Source organism: Vitis riparia, chromosome 11 (genome assembly GCF_004353265.1).
Source record: "Vitis riparia cultivar Riparia Gloire de Montpellier isolate 1030 chromosome 11, EGFV_Vit.rip_1.0, whole genome shotgun sequence".
Lineage (NCBI taxonomy): Eukaryota > Viridiplantae > Streptophyta > Magnoliopsida > Vitales > Vitaceae > Vitis > Vitis riparia.
Window position 1 is genome coordinate 9,843,696 of NC_048441.1, and position 23,270 is coordinate 9,866,965.

At 35.8% G+C, this 23,270-nt stretch overlaps 1 protein-coding gene across 1 annotated transcript; it reads right to left on the reverse strand.

Annotated features, from left to right (window-relative positions):
• Positions 1–349: 349 nt before the first annotated feature.
• Positions 350–22,731, reverse strand: LOC117925614 (histone-lysine N-methyltransferase ASHR3). Its single transcript, XM_034844680.1, has 11 exons — positions 22,343–22,731; positions 21,485–21,631; positions 20,608–20,772; positions 14,367–14,393; positions 13,382–13,499; positions 13,160–13,253; positions 10,766–10,859; positions 10,541–10,619; positions 8,847–9,018; positions 1,535–1,615; positions 350–833 (listed from the first exon to the last, which is right to left on the reverse strand). The coding sequence occupies exons 1-11, from the start codon at positions 22,697–22,699 to the stop codon at positions 683–685; spliced, it is 1,485 nt and encodes a 494-aa protein (XP_034700571.1). The 5' UTR covers positions 22,700–22,731; the 3' UTR covers positions 350–682.
• Positions 22,732–23,270: the final 539 nt, after the last annotated feature.

Genomic DNA, 23,270 nt, shown 5'->3' on the forward strand with positions numbered 1-23,270 from the left:
TGATATTAAAATATTTTCTATTAGAAAATGATAATAATAATAATAATAATCAGAATAAGTATTAAATAATAAAAACAAATCATGGCCAAATGACTCTTGAATGAAAGGGATTTCAATTCAAGGCGAAGAAACCAATGGGAAGCCATCTGGCTTGCCTTTAGGAAAATAAAAAGAATCCCCCTGGTACATCAACATGACTAGGCATCTATATCTCCGAAGCTTAGGAGCAACTGCCTTCAGGGTTACTCCTATAATTGGGGTGGATTAGTGGAAGCTCAACATCCTACATGTCTATTCATTATGCCAATGCAGTGAATAATAAATAATAACAGAACCTGCAATCAAGCACTTGACCAAAGCTACAGGTTATAAAACCTTTTAATATCACAGAACTGTTTAGTTTCAACTTTGAAGTAGCTCTTTAACCAATCCCAATGTAGAAACCCAATCAGAGGGGAAATGAATTACACACATTCTTACATTGTTACAGCGTCTACAACAAAGCAAACTCCCAAAAAAAATTGGTGAATTTCAACTTTCATGTGTGGGAGGTTGAATGGATACAACAATGACATGATGAGGTTGATTACTTTCTTTTTCCTTTTCCCTTTTTTTATTTAGCCTACAGATCAAAGTAAGATCAATATACAACAGGACTGATTCACCCAAAACAAATTGCTAATCATACAGTAATAAGAGCAAAATAAGATGATCTCTTGCGTTTTGAACCCCAACAGAGTTCCACCTTTGCAATCTTTTTTTTGGTCCCAAGATAACCATGACAACTTGGAGCACCACAATGGCACTTTACCTCCGGCCCAAATCGTACAAATCTACAAATACACAGACCATAAAACTCTTAATCTCTGTTCAAAGCTTCAGGCCATCAACTACAGTTTGAAATATGTAAGGAGAAAAAAAAAATCACATTTCCCCGCCATCCTAGACAAAATGAAAAGGACTTAGTTCTTTAATACACTATCCTTAACACAAATGGAAGGACATAATAATTTCTAATTAGTATTTGCAACTTCAGCTATATCCCGATACTTCTGTGGGTACCCATCCTCACCTTTACTCATCTTTCTTCCAGAAAAATAAGGCTGGATGCATATGGCATTATTTATACAAGAACCCATGCAAAATAGGACTATATCTTAACAACCCCAACCCAAAAAATCTGATCAATATAATGCAAAATTATGCCATATTTTGCAAAGAGAAATATCTTTCAAACAAATAATCAGATAATTTCTTAATAAACAAATCACAAGAACTCTGAAACAAGCCTTGCCATCATCACATACCACTAGTTTAATTCTAAATTTCTACTTAAATTTTTCATAGAACAAACACTCCATGTATATATTATATATATATAAATTTTGTAGCATACGTCCATTGCTACAAATGGACAGGATGATATCACAATGATAACGTGAAAAAGGATATGGAAAGGAAAATAAGCAGTCGCATAAACACAAATAGAAGCATCAATTAGAAGTAAACAAGTACAAATTAGATCCACAAGTACCTGTAATCATATGTTAATGGTTCTCCAGCTTTTATAGATCGAGCAGCAAACACGCCCACACGTGTCTCCCCCTCAACTTGCCTTAGCAACAAGCCAAAACAAAAATGGTTAACCCCAAACTACCTCAAGACTGAATAGAAAAGAACAATGGTTTCCAAACAGATGCAAAGCTGCTAAACTTTACTAATTGGTAGACCTATGTTCATTAGGACAAAAAATCCTACAAAAAAACATATTCTGGCACTCTTGGCACCAAATATTATGTTATCAACACCCTTTTCCTGAGGTCTGGCTCAGGCGGCAATGGGGTTGGCATAAGGATGAGGCCCAAGGTTTCACCAAATGTACCAAAGAGAGAGAGAGAGAGAGAGAGAGAGAAGAGTTGCCTAGCTAACAACATGCACATGCACAAGCATTTTATAAAGAGAAGAATAAACCTTGAATTTCAATTATATGACTAACAACCTTGGGATACGGGATTCGCTAAAAAAGATCTCAAGAACAGGTCTAGATATGACATAATAAAAGAAAAAAAAACTAATCAACTAAAAATTAATCAAAAGCAAAGACATCTTTAATAAAAAGATCCACTCATTTCTCTTCTTTTTTTTTTTTTTTTTGATAAAAAACGAAGAAGATTATATTAATATAAGAACAAATACAGGAGAGATAAAAGAGACAAGAGAAAGAGAAAAAAACCAAGGAAAGGATAAGAGGCCCTTCCTACACAAATTGAACAAAGGAGAAAACTCCCAACAATAGAACTCTAAAAACAAAGAGAAACCCCATCAATCTTCAAACTTTTGAAACGCAAACCCCAATCCAATTGAGTTGTAGAATGTTTAGAGGAACTCCTCTAAAAGCTTCAGTACAAGAAGCCCATAGAGAAGAATAAAACCGGATCAAATCTCATACCATCTCTTCCGTTCTCCCTTTATCCTCAAAGATTCTATTGTTTCTCTCTTGCCACACCATCCAAATCAAAGTAAGGCAAGTAATTTGCCAAAGTGTCTTGCCTCTTAATGAGTTCCCCAAGCCTTTAAAAGTAATAACCAACATGTCCTCAAGGCTCCTTGGAGGGACCCAAACCAACCCTACTAGATTGAACAACCTGTGCCAAAGTCCAATGGTAACAGGACAATGAAGAAAAAGGTGGTCAATCGACTCTCCATTTCCTTTGCAAAGATTGAGGACAGAGGGCTTTGTAGGGTCTTCTCAATTGCAACTTGTCATTAGTATTTACCTTCCCATGTGCTACTAACCAAGTGAGGGCCTTAACCTTTGAAGGGACTTTTGAGCTCCATAAGAACTTGGCCAGAAGGAACAATAAAGGATTTGAGACTTTTGACAAGGCCAAGAAAAAAGATTTCACTAAAAACAAACCTGACGAAGACAAAGACCACACTCTATAATCTGATGAAGAAAGAGAGAAAAGCACAGAACTAAAGGAGGACATTAATCTCTGAAGGAGATCAATTTCTGAATCCGTTAGATTGCAGCGAAAGTTAAAATTCCAAGACAGTGGTAAGGAGTTGCCAAGGACATTTGAGACAGTGAGGTTTTACAAAAATAACTCTGTAAAGATCAACAAATTGAGAGCACAAAGTTTGGTTACCCCACCAAAGATCTTCCCAGAACCGAATTCTCTCCCCACTGCCTACCACTAGGCGGACAAAATGGAAAAACTCCTGGAAAACTTGAGCAATAGCCTTCCAAGGACATCTGTGTGACCATCTAACCACCGTGTTGGCATCCCATCCACTAGGATGTGTCTCATATATACTCACAATAACCTTATGCCAAAGACCACTCTTTTCTCTAGGGAACCTCCAAAGCCATTTCCCTAAGAGAGCAATATTTCTCATAGAAGTCTTCCAAAGCCCAAACCTCCCAACTCTTTTGATCTACTAACAACCTCCCATCTGATAAGATGATCTTTCTTCCCTTCCCCTGCCTTAGACCAAAGAAAATCCTTTTGCATCTTCTCAATCTTTGAAGTTATTGATACTGGGATTTTAAAGAGGGAGAGGAAGTAACTAGGGATGTGAAACAGACAAGACTGAATTAAAGTAATCCTCCCTCCCAAAGACAAAAAGGCATTTTTCCACCCATCCACCCTCCTCGAAATTCTCTCAACCATCGGATTTCAAAAGCCTATTGTCTTTGGGTTCCCTCCCAAAGGAAGGCCTAATTAAGACAAAGGTCACTCTGACACTCTGCATTCCAAAACCGAAGCCAAACTAGACAACAGCTCCTGCCTAGTGTTAATACCTGAAATGGTGTTTTTTTCTAAGTTGATTTTTAAACCAAATAGTTACCCAAAAACCAAAAGGATAATTTTGAGGTTTTGAAGATGTTCCATAGAGGCTTTAGAGAAAAAGATGGTGTCATCAGCAAACTATAACAAAGACACTCTAGTTCTATCCCTCCCCACAAAGAAACCCTTAGTTATCCCAATTTCCTCTACTCTGATCATCAACCTACTTAGCACATCTGCTACTAGAGTAAAAAGGAAAGGAGAAAGGGGGTCTCCTTGTCTCAAACCTCTAGAGGCCTTAACCCAACCCTTTGCATTCCCATTAACTAGGATTGCAAAACTTGATGAAGACAAACAGCCCCTTATCCAAGATTTCCATTTCTGGCTAAACCCCTTCCTTTGTAGCACATGATCTAAAAAGCCCCAATCCACATGATCATAGGCCTTCTCAAAATCAATTTTGAAGACTACCCCTTCCTCCTCTGACCTTCTTTTCTCATCCACCACTTCATTGGCTATCAACACAGCATCCAAAATGTGTCTCCCTTCCACAAAGGCTCCTTGAGAGCCAAAGATTGTTTCATGAAGAACTTTGCGTAAACACCTTGATAAGACCTTAGCAATTATCTTATATAAACTTGTAACCAAGCTAATAGGTCTATAATCTGAGATTTTAAAAGTTTGGCTTTTCTTAGGCACCATAGCAATGAATGTCGCATTTGTACTTTGATTTATTACCCTCTTAGTGTGGAACTTAAGAAACATCCTCATAAGATCCTCTTTTATCACATCCCAACACTCTTGATAAGCTGCTATAGTAAAGCCATCAAAGCCAGGGGCCTTTTCCTTATTCAATTGGAAAACTACCATTCGAACCTCCTCTTCAGAAAACAGTTTATCCAACCAAACTGCACTCTCTCCATAAATAGGGGCGCAATCAATCCCTTCAATCTTCCAAGAATCACCTTCAGGTTTGGAATAGAGCTTCCCAAAGAAATTTACAATCTCCTCAAAAATAACCTTAATGTTACTTAAAGTCTCCCCCCTTTCAGAGATCAGAGACTTAATGAACTTCCTGCTTCTTCTTCCAGTGGCCACTCTGTGAAAGAACTTAGAGTTGCAGTCCCCTTCTTTAATCCACTTAACCCTAGATTTTTGTCTCCATTGAACCTCTTCCTTTAATAACAAATCCTCTAGCTCCTTCCTTCTTAGGGTCCTTTCCGATACCAGATCAAGATTTAAATTCCCTTCTTGTCAATTCTGCCTAAGTCCGAAAGAATGTGTTTTTTCCTCTCTCTTAAATCTCCAAAGACCACTATATTCCATTCTTTCAACTTTGATTTAATAAGCTTTAGTTTCCTCATGAACTTGTGACCTTCCCAGCCTTCAACCGTACACTCTTGCCACCAATCTCTACACTTCTCTTTAAACTCAAGATGGAGCAACCACATATTCTCAAACCTAAAAGGAGTTGGTCCCCATTTTAAAGGATTAGTTTCCAAACAAATTGGGTTATGATCAGAGGTCCATCTAGGAAGGGCCTCTTGAAAACTTTAAGAGAAAAAAGAATCTCACTCAGAAGAGCACAAAACCTATCCAATCTTTTGCAAATAGGATCCACTTGCATGTTTGACCATGTAAAAGCTGCATTCCTTAGAGGGGGATCCAACAAACCACTCTCCCTTATAAACTCGTCAAAACACCTCATGTTGACATTTTAACCTAGAATCACCCATCTTCTCAGATATCCTCCTGATAACGTTAAAATCCCCTCCTACACACCACCTTGGGAAAGTCAAACCATACAGGTCTTGAAGCTCCAACCAAAAGTCCTTCCTCCACAAAGGCTTATTCGGACCATACATTGAGGTTAACCAAAAAGACCCTTCCTCATCAGAGTTCAACTTTACAGTTACAGAGAAGGATCTTAACACCTTCTCTGTACACTTGAACTTAATTGAATCCTACAAAATCACAATCCCCCCCGAAGCCCCACAAGTAGGAAGAGCAGCCCACTCCAAATTTCTGCCTTTCCAAACACTGCTCACACACCTCCCGTCCCAAATTACTCTTTTTGTTTCCTGAAGCATCACAACATCTGGGTTTTGAGTACTTAAAAACCTTCTCACAATCCTCATTTTCTTCCTAGAACCTAATCCTCTTGTATTCCAACTTAAGATCTTCATGTAAACAAAAACAACCCGACACAACCAGTACCCAAAACTAATCCTCTCATCGGGTTCCAGAGTCATTTTTCCTCTTTCTTCTGAAATAAACCTTATCCGCAAAGAGAGTACTCTTGTTTTCTCCTTCCACACCTTTTCCATTATCCCTAACAATTCTAATCCTCAAACTCTCCAAAACCGACTGAACCTTGACCATTTTCCTAGGCGTGAGTCCCTCAACCTGAAAACCTTCCAACGGAAGGGTGGAAGGTTCTAGCTCTGGGGACGAAGCCTTGCCTGAGACACCACGCTCCTCTGGGTTACTGAGTGTTTCCCTAAGGCAAGGCCGGTCTTTAAATTTTCAATTAGAGGTTTCTAAGGGAAACGTCACACCTTCAGAACAGGATGCACCACCACAACGATTGAGATCCACAACAGGAGAGATAAAAAAGGAACCACGCTGAAAGGCAAAGCTTGACTCCAACGGAAACGAAGAAAAAGGCTAACAACAAGAAGGATAAACCAAAGAAACAAAGGAGTCGGGAAGAAATTTTGGCTCAAAAGCCCCAAACAAAGGAAGATCCTGCTCAGATAAAGCTAAGAAAGGAGAACGCACCTTATTGATCAATTTGCATCGCGAAATCCCCTCGTCTCCTTCTGTCTCGCCGGTAAAAACTTTGGATGTTTTGAACCAAGAGAAAGATTGCTCTTACTAGAAAGAGATTTGCCCCGAAAAGTGTCTCAATTTGCCTCCGATGAGCCACCTCCTTCTAGGTTACGCTTCGAGGTAGAAGACGCCTCCTCTAATCTCGATGGCCAACTTCTTGCTTTGCGTCTTGCAAAGACTGAGGAGCCTTTTAGCTTTGACAACTCTTAAGGATGAACTTTTGGCATTATCTCCTTTGCAGAGGACCCTGGGCATAGGAGCTTTGAAGACGAAGGCGCTGCTGGGCCACCATTAGAAAAACCTTCGTGGACTAGACCCACTAGGGGCCCAAAATCTTTCGCCCCAAATTGTGCCCAATCAGAGCGGGCTTTAAAGGCGTCTGGTTTTGTTGGCCAGACGTTGCTTCCCGCCGTTGGGCCCAACATACACCTTCCCTTTCCTTTCTCCCCCTTGGACGATTTTGAATCTGGAGAACGAGAATGGGAACAATGACGAGGCCTCCAACTATGGCACTCATTGTCCCTAGCAGTAGCTCGTAGCCCCTCAGCAATCTGTGGCTTCTGAAAGACGCAACCCCCCGCTGACCTCAGCTCGTCCTTGTTGCGATTTGACTCAGGCCTGAGAGAGTCTTCTTCGTCATCTTCTCCGGTGACTGTAACTACAACCGTGTATGTCCAATCTCCATCTTCTACCTCTAATAGCGCTGGAAGCACGACATTTGGAAGCATCTCCACCCACAATTTTACCTTCGTCAAGTCAACAAGCTTCAACGATTCCCTCGCCACCTTCGTTACCTTCCCCCACTTCTACAAAATGTATCTCAGCTGCGCCTCATTCCACAGATGGAAGGGAAGGCCTCTTAGTTCCAACCATCCCCGTCTAAATTTTCCATTAACGACTGAGTTCTCTTTTGGCGACCATCTCCTCATAGCAATAACCTCTCATCTCGCTATTAAGCTCCCTTGATCTTGAATCCACTAAGCTCTCTTTATCCCTATCTTTTTATTCTCATCCTTAAAAATTTTATAGAAGTTCACTAATTTGATAGTGAACTCCATTACAGAAAGATGGTCAAGATACAGTATCAGTGTAAAACTCATTCCAAATCATCACTTTAACCATGAAGGCTAGTATTAGGAATTTAAAGGAAAGGCTTTCAGGTGATCTAGGATTTCGATTGGACCGGCAAGCGGGTAGGTTCCAGTTTGAGTCAAAATATTGGCCTTAGTTAAGTTGCATATTTAGAATAGGAGGAATAAATTTGATTGAGCAGAAATGCAAAAACAAGCAAGATATTGACTGGAAATGCAAGATGTGGAAATAATGAAGACTGTATAATAAACAAATATCTTTTATGATTATATCCTTCTCTGCTATCCTAACATTCATTCCATATCACATACTTCAAAAAAAAAAATTGGCCCAAAATGTTTCTCCTTCTTTCAAAAACCTTGTTATATTTCCTTCTTAATTACACTTTATTTGCTACATTGGAAGAAAATGTCTCATGCTTGAAATATTTTAAAATTCTAGGGGCATCAATTGCATATATGACATGTCCAAGTGTCCCCAAAATATGTGAAGCCATGTTGAAGGCGTGTTGTATCTGACACAATAAAGTTGGCTTCCCTTTAGAAGCATTTGAGCTAGATACAGCACGATGGATATAAAATCCATGACTCGCTCAAGAACTTGATGGTTGCCATTTAAAGACCTAACTAAGAACATAAAGTAAATTTTATTTTTTTTTATAATCGAGGAACCTTCCATGGCCAAGCCCTTAGGACTCTCCATGGAGACCCAAACCTCAGGGTACTAACCGCCCCGAATTGAGAACATAAAGTAATTTAAAACCAATGCACCATCAAAAGGAGCATTTTTGGCTTGACTTTACAACATTGGGCCAAATGTAGGTTGCTAACACATGCATGTTAGTATAGACAAGGACATTTATCTGGCTAATTACAGATGATTTATTGGCAACCAGTTCTCATCCATATCCAAAGGAAACTAAGTGTATAATTTGATTAGTGACATGATGGGTGACAAGTATGACAAACTCAACAAAAATCTCCTTAAAATAGGGAAAAATCTTAAGCCAACTATCTATGCTTCAATTGTAACATAATGAGTTCCCAATCAGAAAAGGAATCCAATCAAAAAAATTCCTACAATTCCCAAACACCCATGGAATAATAAAGTATTAAATTTGATTATACTAACCACTTTTCCAATTTACAATTGGGATCGCAGCTGTGGTTTAAGAAACGTGATGCATTCCCCTTAAAAGTTGCATCAATTGTGAAGTCCTTTCGAATTTCACACATGTAAAAGTTCTGATCACCTCTATCTTTCATGTCCCATAGCCTTCGCTCACACAAAGCATCATCAATAACTGAAACAAAAAATAGAACTCATGAGCTCAAAGACCATGTAATAAACTAACTGCAAACAAAATTTGATGTCAATTACAAATGAAACATCCAGTGTCCACAATGTAGTGCAGGCTTATATGGTATTAGCTAGTGAAAAATGTGCCCCACTATGAATTATGAATTGAAGAATACAAGAAGGAAGCCCTTAAACTCCCCATGGTTGCAATACCATGATCAGCTATAATAATTATAACACAATATAGGAGGTAAAACAATTCAAATTAGGACACAATATAGAACTCATGAGCTCAAAGGGCATGTAATAAATTAACTGCAAACAAAATTTGATGTCAATTACAAATGAAATATCCAATGTCCACAATGTAGCGCAGGCTTATATGGTATTAGCTAGTAAAAATGTGTCTCACCATGAATTATGAATTGAAGAATACTAGATGGAAGCCCTTAAACTCCCCATGGTTGCAATACCATGATCAGCTATAATAATTGTAACAACACAATATAGGAGACAAAACAATTCAAATTAGAACACAATATAGACCTCATGAGCTCAAAGAGCATACAAAATTTGATGTCAATTACAAATGAAATATCCAATGTCCACAATGTAGTGCAGGCTTTTACGGCATTAGCTAGTGAAAAATGTGCCCCACTATAAATTGAAGAATGCTAGAAGGAAGCCCTTAAACTCCCCATGGTTGCAATACCATGATCAGCTATAATAATTGCAACACAATATAGGAGGTAAAACAATTCAGTTTTCGCTGATTGCCTGTGCAATAGTTTGTCAATAAAAATAAGATCATAATGTTTTTTATATAACTGACAACAAGGAATATAAACCCAGATAACATTTTAAAGAAACAAACATGAAAAGTGTAAGCTTTCAAATTTTAAGAGCATTATCGAAAACCAAAACACCATACCCATTTTCCTACAATTGACACAACTGGCTATAGTTTTTGTATACTGTCCTACACTTAAAGAATTATGTTTGCAATTACACGATGGCTCCAACAATATGCCCATCTCTGTAAAAGACTCCATTGGATGAGAGACCAAACACGGATTTTCCCAACATGATGACATATTTGGGGAACCAATTGAAGGTGATACTGGAAGACTGTAAGAGGAATACAGGCCTCCAAGATAATACAAATACATGACCTTCCATTATGATAATAGGGAATTCATGGTAGAAAGCTAAATGCTCTCTATAGCAGCAATTCACTTGTAAGCCTAGCAAAGAGAAAATGCCTGAATGCACTGGAAGAACTTGCAAAATAAAACAAAAGCACCATTGAGAAGCATATATAAAGATAGGCATAAAATAGTGATCTCATGAATAATATATATATACATGTATATATGACTAAAATAATGATGATCAAAGAGAGTTCTCAGAAATATAAAAATGTGTTTGAACCAGAAAAACTCCGGCCACCTTGATCATAAAATGAAAAAGAAAAGAATTATGCTTTAATATATTTTATAATGTAAACTATAAGAAAATAAAACTACCTTCCCCAATATATTCAATAACAAAATCGCCTTTATTAATCGATTCAGCTGCATCTACTCCCCAACCACAAAGTTCAGTCTGAGAAGGAAAATAAGCATATTGTTTATAAAAGCGTATAATTCAATGAGCATTGCTCCTAATTAAGACAGTAAATTCTTATTTTTATAAGAAAAAGAAAATTCTACTTCAATATAAATTCAACTTAGGATAGCTTGATGCTTCACCTTGACAATTTTAATCTTTTTTTCCTTGCGAAATGGTCTGTTTGTGCAATTTTCTGAGCAGTGGCAAGACTTCGAGCAGCTTATGCATTGAACCCTGAAGATCGTATAGCTAAATTATGACCCCAGTATATAAATCATCAAAGTAAAATAGCTTGAACATTAGTGACATTTTATGAACCTAGTACATATACAATCAAAATGCAAAATAGCTTGAAGATCATCAACAATACAGAAATGAATGGTAATAACAATAGGAATAATTGATGGATTCAAGTGTAGGAGTAGGAGAGTGGTAACACTTCTTTTACTAAATTGGAGAAAGAAATCGCACAGATAATAAACAGTGAAAGAGGGGAAAGAAATGCTTACAAACAGTAAAAATAAAAATAAAAATAAAAAAAAGAGGGGAAAGAAATACAAAAACTGGCATCAAGGTACAATAGAAGTTTCTCAAATAATAAACCATCATTTCAATTCTTAATCCTAACATCCTTTTATCAATTTGATCCCGCTTTGGAAGTGTTTTGTCTGTCAGGATCTAAACTTGGGATTCCCAATCTAGGATGTAAGATTTCCATTCTAACTTTCGGTTTAAGTTGGAAATTTGAAATTTAGATCTAATTTTATTTCCATTATAACATCCAATTATCTTGGTAACAACCCCTTAAATAATATTTATAAAAATTAAATCTAAATTATAAATAAACAAAGAGAAAAATAAATTGTCCACTTTTTCATCTTCATTCCCTAGGGATGGGAATAAAAAAGAATTATCAAGTCCTTCTTGGGTATGAGATTTTCTAAATCTCGTATCAAGGAAATTAAATTTTCTTAAGTTATGTGCAACCAATGGTAATTTTATACTTGAATAAAAGATATTCATTCCTTAGTTAAGATACATGTGAACCAAATGTATCCCTGGGGTTCAACAGAAACTTCTAAAATAATTAGTCATAAACTTAATCCTGACACAAAAATGCCCTTTTTCAGTTTCATCTATATCTAATGCTCTCATTGTGCAGCTTTTGCTTCCCTCTTTAAAATCTCTCTCAAACCATAAATAGCCATATCACCACTACCTTAAACCACAATCACTATCATGAGCTACAATCTTCCTAGGTTATGTGCAACCAAAAATGATAATCTTATACTTGGATATAAGATATTAATTCTCTATATAAGGAGTGAACAATGCGCATCCTTAGGGTTCAAAAGAAATTTCTCAAGTAATTAGGCATAATTTCAATTCTTAATCCTAATATAAAAACTCTTCTTTTCAGTTTGATCTCTAAAGCTCTCATTTCTGCAATCTTTGCTTCCCTCTTTTTACAATCTTTCTTTTAAACCATAAATAACCATATCACAACCAACTTACTTAAACCAAAATAACTACCATGACTGATTCATCTCTGCAGCTTTTCTTCCCTCTCTTGGTGGTTTGATTTGGAGATGAGTCATGGTGCTAGTGTCATTTAAGTTGATATGATGACTATGGAAATATGATAATATTAAATGTCATAGGAGATGTTGGTAAGAGCAAATCATTTGGTAAGTTTTGAAGTTTATGGTGGTAGGGATGATTGTAGGAGAAGTATTGATAGGATTGATGAGGGCCAAAGAGAGAAAAGTTGGTTGGCAGTTGGCTTGAATAAGACACATGGGATCTTGGTATAGGTTTTTCAACTAAAACAGGTGCTTGTCTTTTCAACATGCATTAACTACCAACATCAATATTATACAGCATATGCAACAATTTCCAAACTAACCAATAGCATTGTCCAAATTAACTCCGAAATTAAATTCTAAAATCAAAACATGAGGTACTTTCATGAATCATGTGAAAAGCATGGATGTCAACTGCACAACCAAATTGCAATGCATTTCAGTAAAGATCATTTGATTGCAATAATAAAATAGACATGCAACCATGCCTTGTTTGTCTAAACAGAAGGTGCATCTTTGACTTGGAGTTGACTTAGAGGGACCCTAAGAGAAAACTACATTTAGATTGAAAGAATTTGATCATTCACTGTAGTTAAACAAAAGAAAAAGATATAATTGATCATAAGAGACTTTTGGTGCCCTCTTTTCTCAAGAATTCAAAAGACACTTTTTAGTTTTCCAATTAGCATGGAAAAAACAATTTTTGAAATATTTTGTAAAGAACATTACCTTTTAATATAGATGTGTACTTAAATTTAAAAACAATTTCCACGGAAAATGAAATTGAACAATTATTAAAACTATATTAGACCTGGCATTCAAATTCCTGATGGCAAATCAAAAACATGGAATCCAACAAAAATTAAGTTGACATGACAAAGGAACCAAAAGTTGCCAAAATGGTCTTTGTCAACAAACCATAGTTCAGATGATAATTTGGAACTACATTACCTGCACACACAATTCTCAGAGCACACCGAACTACAATTTGTGCATCCAATACCATCAGCAGCATCATCACGCTTCTTCTTGACGAGGTACACATCTAATTTCAATTAAAGTTAAGGTAAAATAATAATAACAATAATATAACTAAAGTTAACAATAGTATAGCAAATAAAATAGATTTTCAATATATCAACTGCCAACACGGTTAATAAGTGCATAGGATACTGCGCCTTATGTGCACATATGGAGTAGGCTCCATTTTATTCTCCACTGTGTCCTTCCAGGTTAAATCAATTTTGAACTCCTCTTCATCATACGGCAGAGGCAAGCGGCAGAATATTTCCTAAAATTGGAGGGATGGGAGGGTTAGAAGTTAGCCTGTGATTAGATAAATTGCTAAAGAAAAGAATAGAATATCTATGGTCTTAGTGCAATATAACATGTTAAGATACTAGTCATACATTCTTAGTCTCATTAAAACCTTTAAATATAAGTAGAAAAATTTAATCACTTTTTGCAAAACCCAGGTTTCTGTTAAGATCAAGTGAGGTTGTGAATCTAACCTCTGCTTTGTTTCTCCCACTTTTAGTAATCTAATAAGGTCCCCCTCAAACCCCACCCTCAAAAGTGAATTATCAACAGAACAAAAAAGTTACACTAAGAGAAGATGATCCCTCTAATTAATTTTTGGAAATATGTAATTGGTGATAGATTGAAATTGCTTCTTATAAATTTAAAACAGAATAATTAAATTACATTAGCATCTTTCTAACTGCACTTGATTATTTTATATTACATTCATCTATAATGTGTATAACATTTGTCTAGGTATTAGGTCCATCTGACCTCAAATTTTAAGACACACAAACACAGATAAGCTCTTAGTGTCCAGTTTTCTTCTTCAGTGTCATGGGTTAAATTAAGTGTTCATTGAAAAAAAAGGCATCATATAGATAGTCCCTTTGTAAATTATGTATGTGACATAGCAACAAATTCTACAATAAAAAATTAGTTTAAAAGATAAGCTCATTAGTAATTTTAAGCATGTGAGGAACATCTCTCTGCCTTCTTTGTTTCTTGGACACACCTCCTGGATACCTTAACAAGGTAAATGTTTTAACTTCTATACATGTCCAGTACCAAATTTGTCCATATGTTTAGTTCAGATATGCATACAATTGTATCAATAGATTTTAGAAAAAGCTCTAACCTCTATGTCACTTGTAGGGGCCGCATGCTGCTCATTCAATAAATATATCAGTCTGTGAGCCAGCCTAATCAATGAAAAATAAGGATGAAGTAATACAACACCAACAAAAAGTAAAACTAAATAGCTGAAGTAAAAATTGCATGCGGCTCATTCAATAAAACTGTAGTTCATTTCAATACTAATTGGTTCTCTTTTTGCAAGATCCATGTCATAGCACTTAATAACTTTCCAAAGCAAATAGGGATCAGGAACACCATGCGGGAAATACAACCAATGATGGAGAACCACATGAAAAGCACCCTATGAAAAATTCTGAAAGAAAAAGGAAAATTATTCAATAGTTTAATTTTAGTATTACATATTTTAGTTAGAGCCTTTTCAATGCTTTATCAGTTTTCATAGTTTTTTTTTTTTTTTTTGTTAAATTTCTATTTGTCTGAGTTTTTAATTAGATCAGGAAAAAAAATCATATTCCTACTAGGAAATGTAGTCTTAGTCCATATTTTAAAAGGCTACTAAGGCTTATGCCTTAAAGCTCACCTCAAGGCGAGGCTCTACAAATTAGCCTTGAGGCTATAGCTTCAATTGCAGTAATTAAGGCTTAAGACTCACTGTATCAAGGCTTATAGCTTTGATGCTATAGTCTCAAGGCTGTTGAGACCTAACCCTCAAAAATCTAAAGGATTTTCGATCTATATGGGCTTTTAGTATATATTTTACAAGAGGCTTAAGTCTCAACATTCAATGAGTTTTAATGGGTTCTATCATTTATGCTTTTGTGGACTTCTGATATAGATTTTATGAATTTTGTATTGGGTTCCTACATGGTTAAACCTTTTAGAAAATAAGGATTTACTTGACTTTCAATTAACTTTTCAAATGGAAGGGAAAAAGAGAGATTGAGAAGAATAAAGGAATTGTTAAGTGTCCTAATGGTTGATCTCATATATAATCTAATTATTGATAGATAAAAAAAAAAATTTTAAAAGACCACTAGGACAAAGAAGAAAGATGGGTGGATATCAACACCAATGGAGAAGATAATATAGCAATAGGATATAATTATATTTGTGGAGGATCTTAGTGATAGTAACAATAACATTGAAAATTATTTGGTAAAACCATGAGAGAGAGCTAAATTTTATGAGAAAAAAGAACTAAATTAGAACTATTAACGATGAAAAATAATTAATTTTATTATTATGAAGTTTATGTCATTTTATTACTCAATTTTATTATGACTTTTTGAGTATCTTTTATTTTTTAATAATTTTTTATTATTATTTCTTTAAGTTGATGCTTAAGCCTCACCTCATTTAGGCAAAACACCTCAAGATTGTCTTTATCTATTTAAAACATTGGTCTTAGTCTCATTTTGAAAAGGAATTTCATGAGTCCATATAGACCTATGCAATCTTTCAATTTTTTTTTTTTTGATAGGCAAAGGCAACAATATATTAGAAAAGGGCACCAAGAGGAAAACCCAATAGCATACAGGGAGTATACAAAAGGCCCCTTAAGGCACACACAAAAGAAGAGAAAATACAAACCCGACCCTCATCTAGCGCCTAGCCAATCAATAAAACTAGGTAAAGTAATAGAACCTTCATTTACAATTGATTTTGTCCATACCCAAAGATTACAAACAAAAGAATTTTTCACCCTATGAACCGAAAAGTCCTCGTTATCGAAAGCAATCCTATTTCTTTCCAACCAAATCGTCCAAAAAAGGCACAACGGGGCTGCCTTCCATACCTTTCTATGCTTCTTACCCCACATAAAGCCCCTCCATTCAATAAGGGTCTCTCTAGCCGAAGAAGGGAGGACCCAACATACTCCAAAAAGGGCAAACAATAAATCCCATAAAGCTCTTGCCTTGGAGCAATGTATGAGGATGTGATCAATTGACTCCTCTTCCTCACAGCACAAAAAACATCTGTTAGCAACAGCCCACCCCCTCTTTTTAAGCTGATCCATAGTGAGCACCTTACCCCAAGAGGCCTCCCAAGCAAAGAAGCTCACTTTGGAAGGCACACTAGGGTTCCATATCACACCGTGAGGGAAAAGACCAGCTCTTCTTGAAGAAAGATCATTATAGAGCGATTTAACTGAAAAAATCCCATTCGAATTCACCTTCCACATCAGTCTATCTTCCATAAGAGGACTAAGCCTTGCACCTCGGATTGCCAAAAGAAGCCTCTCCACCTCCTCCACCTCCCAATCATTGAAGGACCTAGAAAATCTAGGACTCCAAGCCCCTTCCCCTCCCGAAGTGTCCCAAAACTCCTCAACCCAAGCCTCCTTAGAGGAGGCAAAAGCATACAAGGAGGGATAAGAATTGCATAAGGCGAGATTCCCCCACCATATATCTTTCCAAAATTTTACCCTTCTACCATTCCCCACTACAAAAGCCACTTTATTTTGCATAAGGGCGCCTTCCTTCCTTATTTCCTTCCAAAATCCACTTTATTTTGCATAAGATCTCCACTTTATTTTGCAATCTTTCAATTTTATTAATAGAATCTATTAAGAATTTAACAGCTACCCAGCTTCTTAAGATGTAATTGTCTTTGCTAAGAAAGATTACTTAGGAAATATTAGGTGTGATCACTCGATAACCTTGGTGTGATTGCCAACATTTTTTTATATCGTTTTCTCTTCTTGTCTTGTTTAATATATCATCTCATTATACAACAAACAAAAAACTTCTACAATGTTGGAGATCTAAAGATCATGCATCAACCCATGAGGTACATAAAACTTGTTGGAGTGCATGATATACATTGTGGGATCAAATCCCACAAATTTAAGTTTCTAGGAAAATCAGTAGTTTAACATAGTATCAAAACCTCTTTTGTTGGAAGTCATATTCAAGCCTTAGCGCATATTTATATCCCTAATTTATTGAGAAAGCCTTAAAGAGGTTGATTGTAGTGTTTGCCTACAAGTTCGTGTGTCTCTCCATGTGCAAGTGTGGAACGGCATATGAGGGAGGATGCTAGAGTTCATAATATACATTGTGAACCCAAATCCTATAAGCTTAAACTTTTAAGAAAATTGGTTGTCTAACATGATATCAAAGCCTCATCTGACGGGAGATCATGTGTGTGAACCTCACTAGATGTTTATTTCCTCACTTTATTAAGCCTAAAAAAGGTTGTTTGTTGGTTGTTGTTTATTTACATGCAAGCTAATGTGTGCCTATTTGCCTCTCTATGCATGGATATGAGGTCACACGTAAGGGAGAGTGTTGGAGTGCATGATATACATTATGGGCCCAAATCCTACAAGCTTAAACTTTTAAGAAAATTGGCAGTTTAACAAAACCAAAGAATTAATTGCAAGCTATGAGCAAGTCTACAAAGCAAGAGTTGTGTATCCTATGCAGCCACAAACTGAAACAGCTTCAATGCACTCAAATAAATGTACCAGTGTACTAAAGCATTGACCTTGAAGCATCAAATCAAAACCCATCCCAGATAAAACTTAAATGAAAGGATATTCCAAATATTGAAATAATTTTTTATTTATGCAAAGAGTAACCAAAAACCTGAAGCAATAATACAGAATGATTCCATCAAAAAAATTTGATAATTTGCTTAAAACTTTCTCATAATCAAATACCTCTACTTTAAATTAGACAATATACATACTGCTGATGCATTAGACTACCATTCATATAGATTTATCACCTACCATGGTAGCTCCCCATATTAATAATTTCCCAGATAAAATCATGAGGAGGCCAATAGAAACACTTAAATAAAATCATGAGGAAACATTCTCGCCTAAGGGCTCAAATAGTCCAGTGTAACAGGATGAACAAACCAACTGTAGAGCTAGAGCATGTCCCTGTTATTCAATCCTCATTGCTTTGCATGAGTTCTTTATTCCATGGGTAAGAGAAAAAGGATGCATTGGAAGGAATAAGGGACATTAAAAAATGGAAGGATGCATGGCACTTGATTGTGGTAATATTTCCAATGAAGGGAGACTCAGATTCTTTTCAGTGATGAGGGAGTTGTCAAGTTGCATAGAATCATTCAATTTGGTGAATTTCGCAAGTTTCAAAAAGGTCACAATGAACTTGCTCAAATAATCATGATTAATTGCTAGTGTCAAGAATTAAGTTGCATCCTTACCTCTTTTGATTCAAAGATACTACTCAAAATTCATGAGGATTCGGCTCCAAGCACCAAGGCTAAATGGGATGTATTGAGATTTTTCTCAACAAAGCTAGGGTGGTGAGGGAGAGTATGATTAGTTACTAATATAGCAAATTCTATTTTTAGTGCAGGTGTTTTGAGAAATGCAGGATTGCTGTTTCAGGCCTATTAACTTGCCTAGGGGTTGGCAAAAGGTATTAACAAGGAGCTTGAAAAAGGGATAGGAAACATTGAGCTTATCCCAAAGCAAAATGAGAGTTGTTTTCCATTTTCAAAAAACATAAGAAATGAAAATGATGAAGGAAACGTGTATGGTAGCATCTTTGTTAAAACTATTTCCAAAAAACAGGGCCTAAAAAATTCATTATTAGGAAATGCTAAAAATAGTCTTTTGTTTTTAAAAAAGTGCAAGCACTTTAAGAAGCCATTTTAATTTCTGATATCAAACAGTCCCATCATATCTTAGACTTGAATTTAGTAGTTTTCTGCTGAAGGTAGATAGATTCAACATTTTGACAGCCATGAGTATGAATTCTAGGATAAAGTATGATAAATTAAGTATAGAAAAATGTTTTGACCATGTGAATTGTGAGTGCTATTAGTTGGGCATTTGGGCAGAAATGGAGGATTGCAATGTTGGATCAAGGCTTATATTTCTTCAGTCAGATTTTCATGCTGTTTAGAGGGTGCGCTTACATGTTTTTTAACAGTTCAAGGGGTTTGAACCAAGAGGTCCTCCAATTTTACTTATCACAATCGTAAAGGAATATAGATTATTTAGTAGGTCGGTGCATAGTGCAATAGAGAAAGGTATGTAAGCAGGCTTTCAGGCAGTGCCTTGATTTAGGAAGGCAAAGAAGGTTCTTCACTTTCAAATGATGCAATAGTCATAGATAAGGAGGGCTTGACTAGTTAAGGAATCTTTGCATTTCTTTTGTTTGGAAATAATAACAGATATCAAAGTAAATATAGGGAAGAGTGAGCTCATTCTAATGGGGAAGGTTAATGTTGTTTCTTTGCTAGCTGAGGTTCTAGCATAAGAGTAAGCTTATTCCCAGGTATTTATCTGGGTTCACCTCTGGAGTCTTCTTTTCGAAGAAAATTTAGCATGGTTTGAGTGGTAGAATCCATATAGTGACTTCAGGAAGCAGTCTCCATTTAAGGAAACCTAACGAACAACAAAAATTTAGCTTAGTCCAGCATTGTTTAAATTAACAACATAAATTGATCCAAAACCAGCATTTTAATTGATCAAGTCTACACAGCTTCAAAGCATTAATAATTAAGATGATTTAGACAAAAAAAAAAAAAAAAAAAAACTGATTACTTAGCTGAATTGGTAAAATTTACACTGATCACACAAATCCAGAACTAAAGGCAGAATCTCTGAGGAAAAAAAGGCTGTAATCCTTTAATGTGTATGTATTTCCATACATCAGAGATCCAATAATGAAAGAAGAAAAAAACAAAGGATGGCCAAGTAATTAATTCATTTCATGAAAAAGCTAAGTTGGCAAGACCAAACTAATCATAATTATCAAAATATTTAAAATGGACTACTATAAAAACAAATAAATATACAAAAACTAAAAGCTCTCCTTGTGGAGTTTTCCTTATTTCCATAAACAAGATGACAATAACATCAGAAGTATTGAATTCCTTTTATATGAAATCCCTCAAAATTGGAAAGATGTCTTACCCAAACAGCACTTCATTTTTTTCTTCTTTTCATTTTCATTCCTGGGGAAAGAAAATTAAAGGAAAATGGACAACCATTTGTATTTTCTTCTTAATTGATAACTAATTCTAAATTTTGTAAATTCGATATGAAGGGCCATTATTAAAAAATACATTAATCGCTAAGCAATTCCGAAGATAAACAAATGCTAGAATGGGGATAAAACTTGCAAACATCAAATAACCAGCCTTAACCGGATATTGGCAATGACATCTATAAATAATTTTCACTCCTAAGTTTAAATGTCAAAAAACCAAGCACACCTTGAGATTATAGAGATTGCAAATAGTAAACAGGAATAAGGAGATATTGCTGATGAAGGAAAGAAGAGATTGACCTTCTTGTCCAGCCGCCAATCAGTTGGATGCCTCCAACAAACAGCTTGACCTGAGCGATTTCTTAAAAGGGTCATCTCTTCTGGCCATGGTGCACACTTTTGATGGGATGCTATTATGCATCGCACACACCGCAAATATGATCTGCGCTTACATACAAAGCATGCCTATGCAAGAAAAATATCATGTATATAAACATCATTGCAAGTGATAATAACTTCCCACCAAAAAAGTACAAGTAATAATAACAAACAACACTAAAAAAAGATACCTTTCAAATTACAAAATTCATATTCATATATGTCAAAAACCAACTATGGGATTAGAGAAACCAAATTTTGAATCTCTAAGAACCATATGAATTCTAGCAAAACATACATTGACAAACATGCAGTCAAGCAAAAGGACAGATAGCAAGCTAGAGATTCAGAGAAAGACAAGAACTGGTAGAGACAAGGACTCCCTCAAAAATATGGAAAAAAAAAATTGATAATAATAACTGAAACTTCTGTAAAGTTATATCTGATGAATTCTTTCTCCAGAAATTTAGAAAAGATAATATGCTTTATGAATTCAATTTTTGAGTGAGCATAGGATAGTTCAAATCCAAGATAAGTTTGAAAGAAAAAGAAAATTCAAATCCAAAGCTTCAACATAGCCTTGGACCACTACACATTTCTATTGCAACTCTGGCTTCCTCAGACAGCACTTACTGACTCTTGTTCCATCAAACAATAAGAAACAGAAAGAATTAACTTGTTCAATAACCTAAGAAATCAAAAGGCTTGTTTTAGATTTTTTCCAGAACCAACAAACACAGGATTATCCACAGTGCTTTTTTTCTAAATAGTCTGTACAGGCATAAGGTAAGAATTTTACATGTTGGGGGCACTTGAACTTCCTCTTAGTTGAGAACCCAAGCTCATTCTTCGCACATTTTAAGTGATAAACTCCTTGACAACCATCAATGGTGCATGAAACCTCCTCCCCAGGGTAGATAAAACTATGACATACAAGACATTCATCCTGAAACAGAATAAAAACAAATTGTGCAGCATTATATTGTCATTTTCAGCAGGAAAACATCAAATAAAAAAATTGCAAAGCCAGTGTCAGACTAAGAACTCATTTTTTACTCAAGGGGACTTGAAAATAAAAAGCAACGAAAGCACAAAGAAACTCCTTCGGTTTGGCTTCATATCTTTGCATTTCCCAGAAAATGAAATCAATTACTACCAACTGTATCTTAGTATATTCAAAATACTTAACACCCCACATACTCATATAGGTCATTTCTTGGACCATCTCATATTCAAAATACTTCTCACTCTACATACACATGTGGGTGTTTTCTCAGACCACCTCATGTGCCAAAAAAAACCAGTAAAAAAATAACAATACTTGTAATAGTAGGTCTTCTGATGTTTCTCTCATTATCATCAATTCAATATTCCCTTTTGGAAATATCATTTCTTGGAGAATAATTCATCCGGTATAGTTAACAATAAAATTTTCAAAGAACCACTACAGAAACTGCTGCGGCCATGGTCTTTTTAAAATTGGACCTAAATTCAATGGCTTTAGACGTGTAGAAATGTAATGTGCCTACGAAGAGAGCACCATCCTTGTGGGATATATTACCATGGAAAATGGCAAATATTCCCAAATCAATGGTACTATAGACCACAAATTAGGCTTCAATCACAGTAAAGTGCGATCAAGGAAACACGAGAGTACCAATCTAGAAGCGCCGGACATAAATGGCAACGAACACTGCGATTTAGTCGCACCAGACTCCATTTTCTTGTCAGCCCAAGCCTTCACATGATCGTCCAAACTCTTACCGTTGGATAACTTCTTGCTTCGATCTAGCGAACCACCTCGAGTGCGCTTCAAAACCCTAATCCCCACGCCGCTCTTCTCGCACTCAATCTCATCTTTGGGAGATAGTGGGAACCGCAGCCTCTGTTCCCAATTGACCGAGTTAGGACTCAGAGGCCCACCCGAGTCGCATGAGTCGCTCAGTGGTTTCAGATTGTGGCAGCGAGATAGGGTTAGGGAAGATGAGTTCAGGAGATTGCCAAGGTCGGGCATGGTGGTTGTCGTACTTGGGTGATATTAGGGTTTGGGCGTATTTCAAGGGTGGTTTGGGCGGGAAACTGAAATTTCATATGGAGTTTCAGCCTTCAGGTGTGAAGTTACTGAAACTATATTTTATGACACCCAATTTACGAAACTGCCACTCGTATTTAAGATACACGGACAGTTACTGTGTCTACTCTGATACGTAGCCACGTGTCAAATTGTCTGCGAAGTTAACCCGAGCGGTTATAAAACTAACCACATTTGCGGCAGTGAACGATTATGCTTCTAGCGATTGACACGTGGCATTAATATATTAGTATTACTTATATAAAATAAATCAGCTTATTTGATCAATTTTTATTATTCTATCTTGCTTCTAATTAATTTCCCGGTTAAATTAATTTCATTAACTAAATGATGAAAATGTTAGAGCATGTTTAGTGATTGTTTTCAAAAAAAAAAATTTTAAATAGTTTTTGAAAATTATTCTTTTATTTTTATAAAACAAAAGTTTGTTTAAAAACTTAAAATGTTTTTAACATGTTTTTAATATTTTTAAATATATTTTAAAAATAATTTT

Coding starts and splice junctions, on each gene's coding strand:
- LOC117925614 (XM_034844680.1), bottom strand. CDS start 22,699: ATGCCCGACCTTGGCAATCTCCTGAACTCATCTTCCCTAACCCTATCT. Junction 21,632..22,342: donor TGTCCGGCGCTTCTAGATTG/GTACTCTCGTGT, acceptor ATTCTGTTTCAG/GATGAATGTCTTGTATGTCA. Junction 14,394..20,607: donor ATTGGCGGCTGGACAAGAAG/GTCAATCTCTTC, acceptor TTGAATGAGCAG/CATGCGGCCCCTACAAGTGA.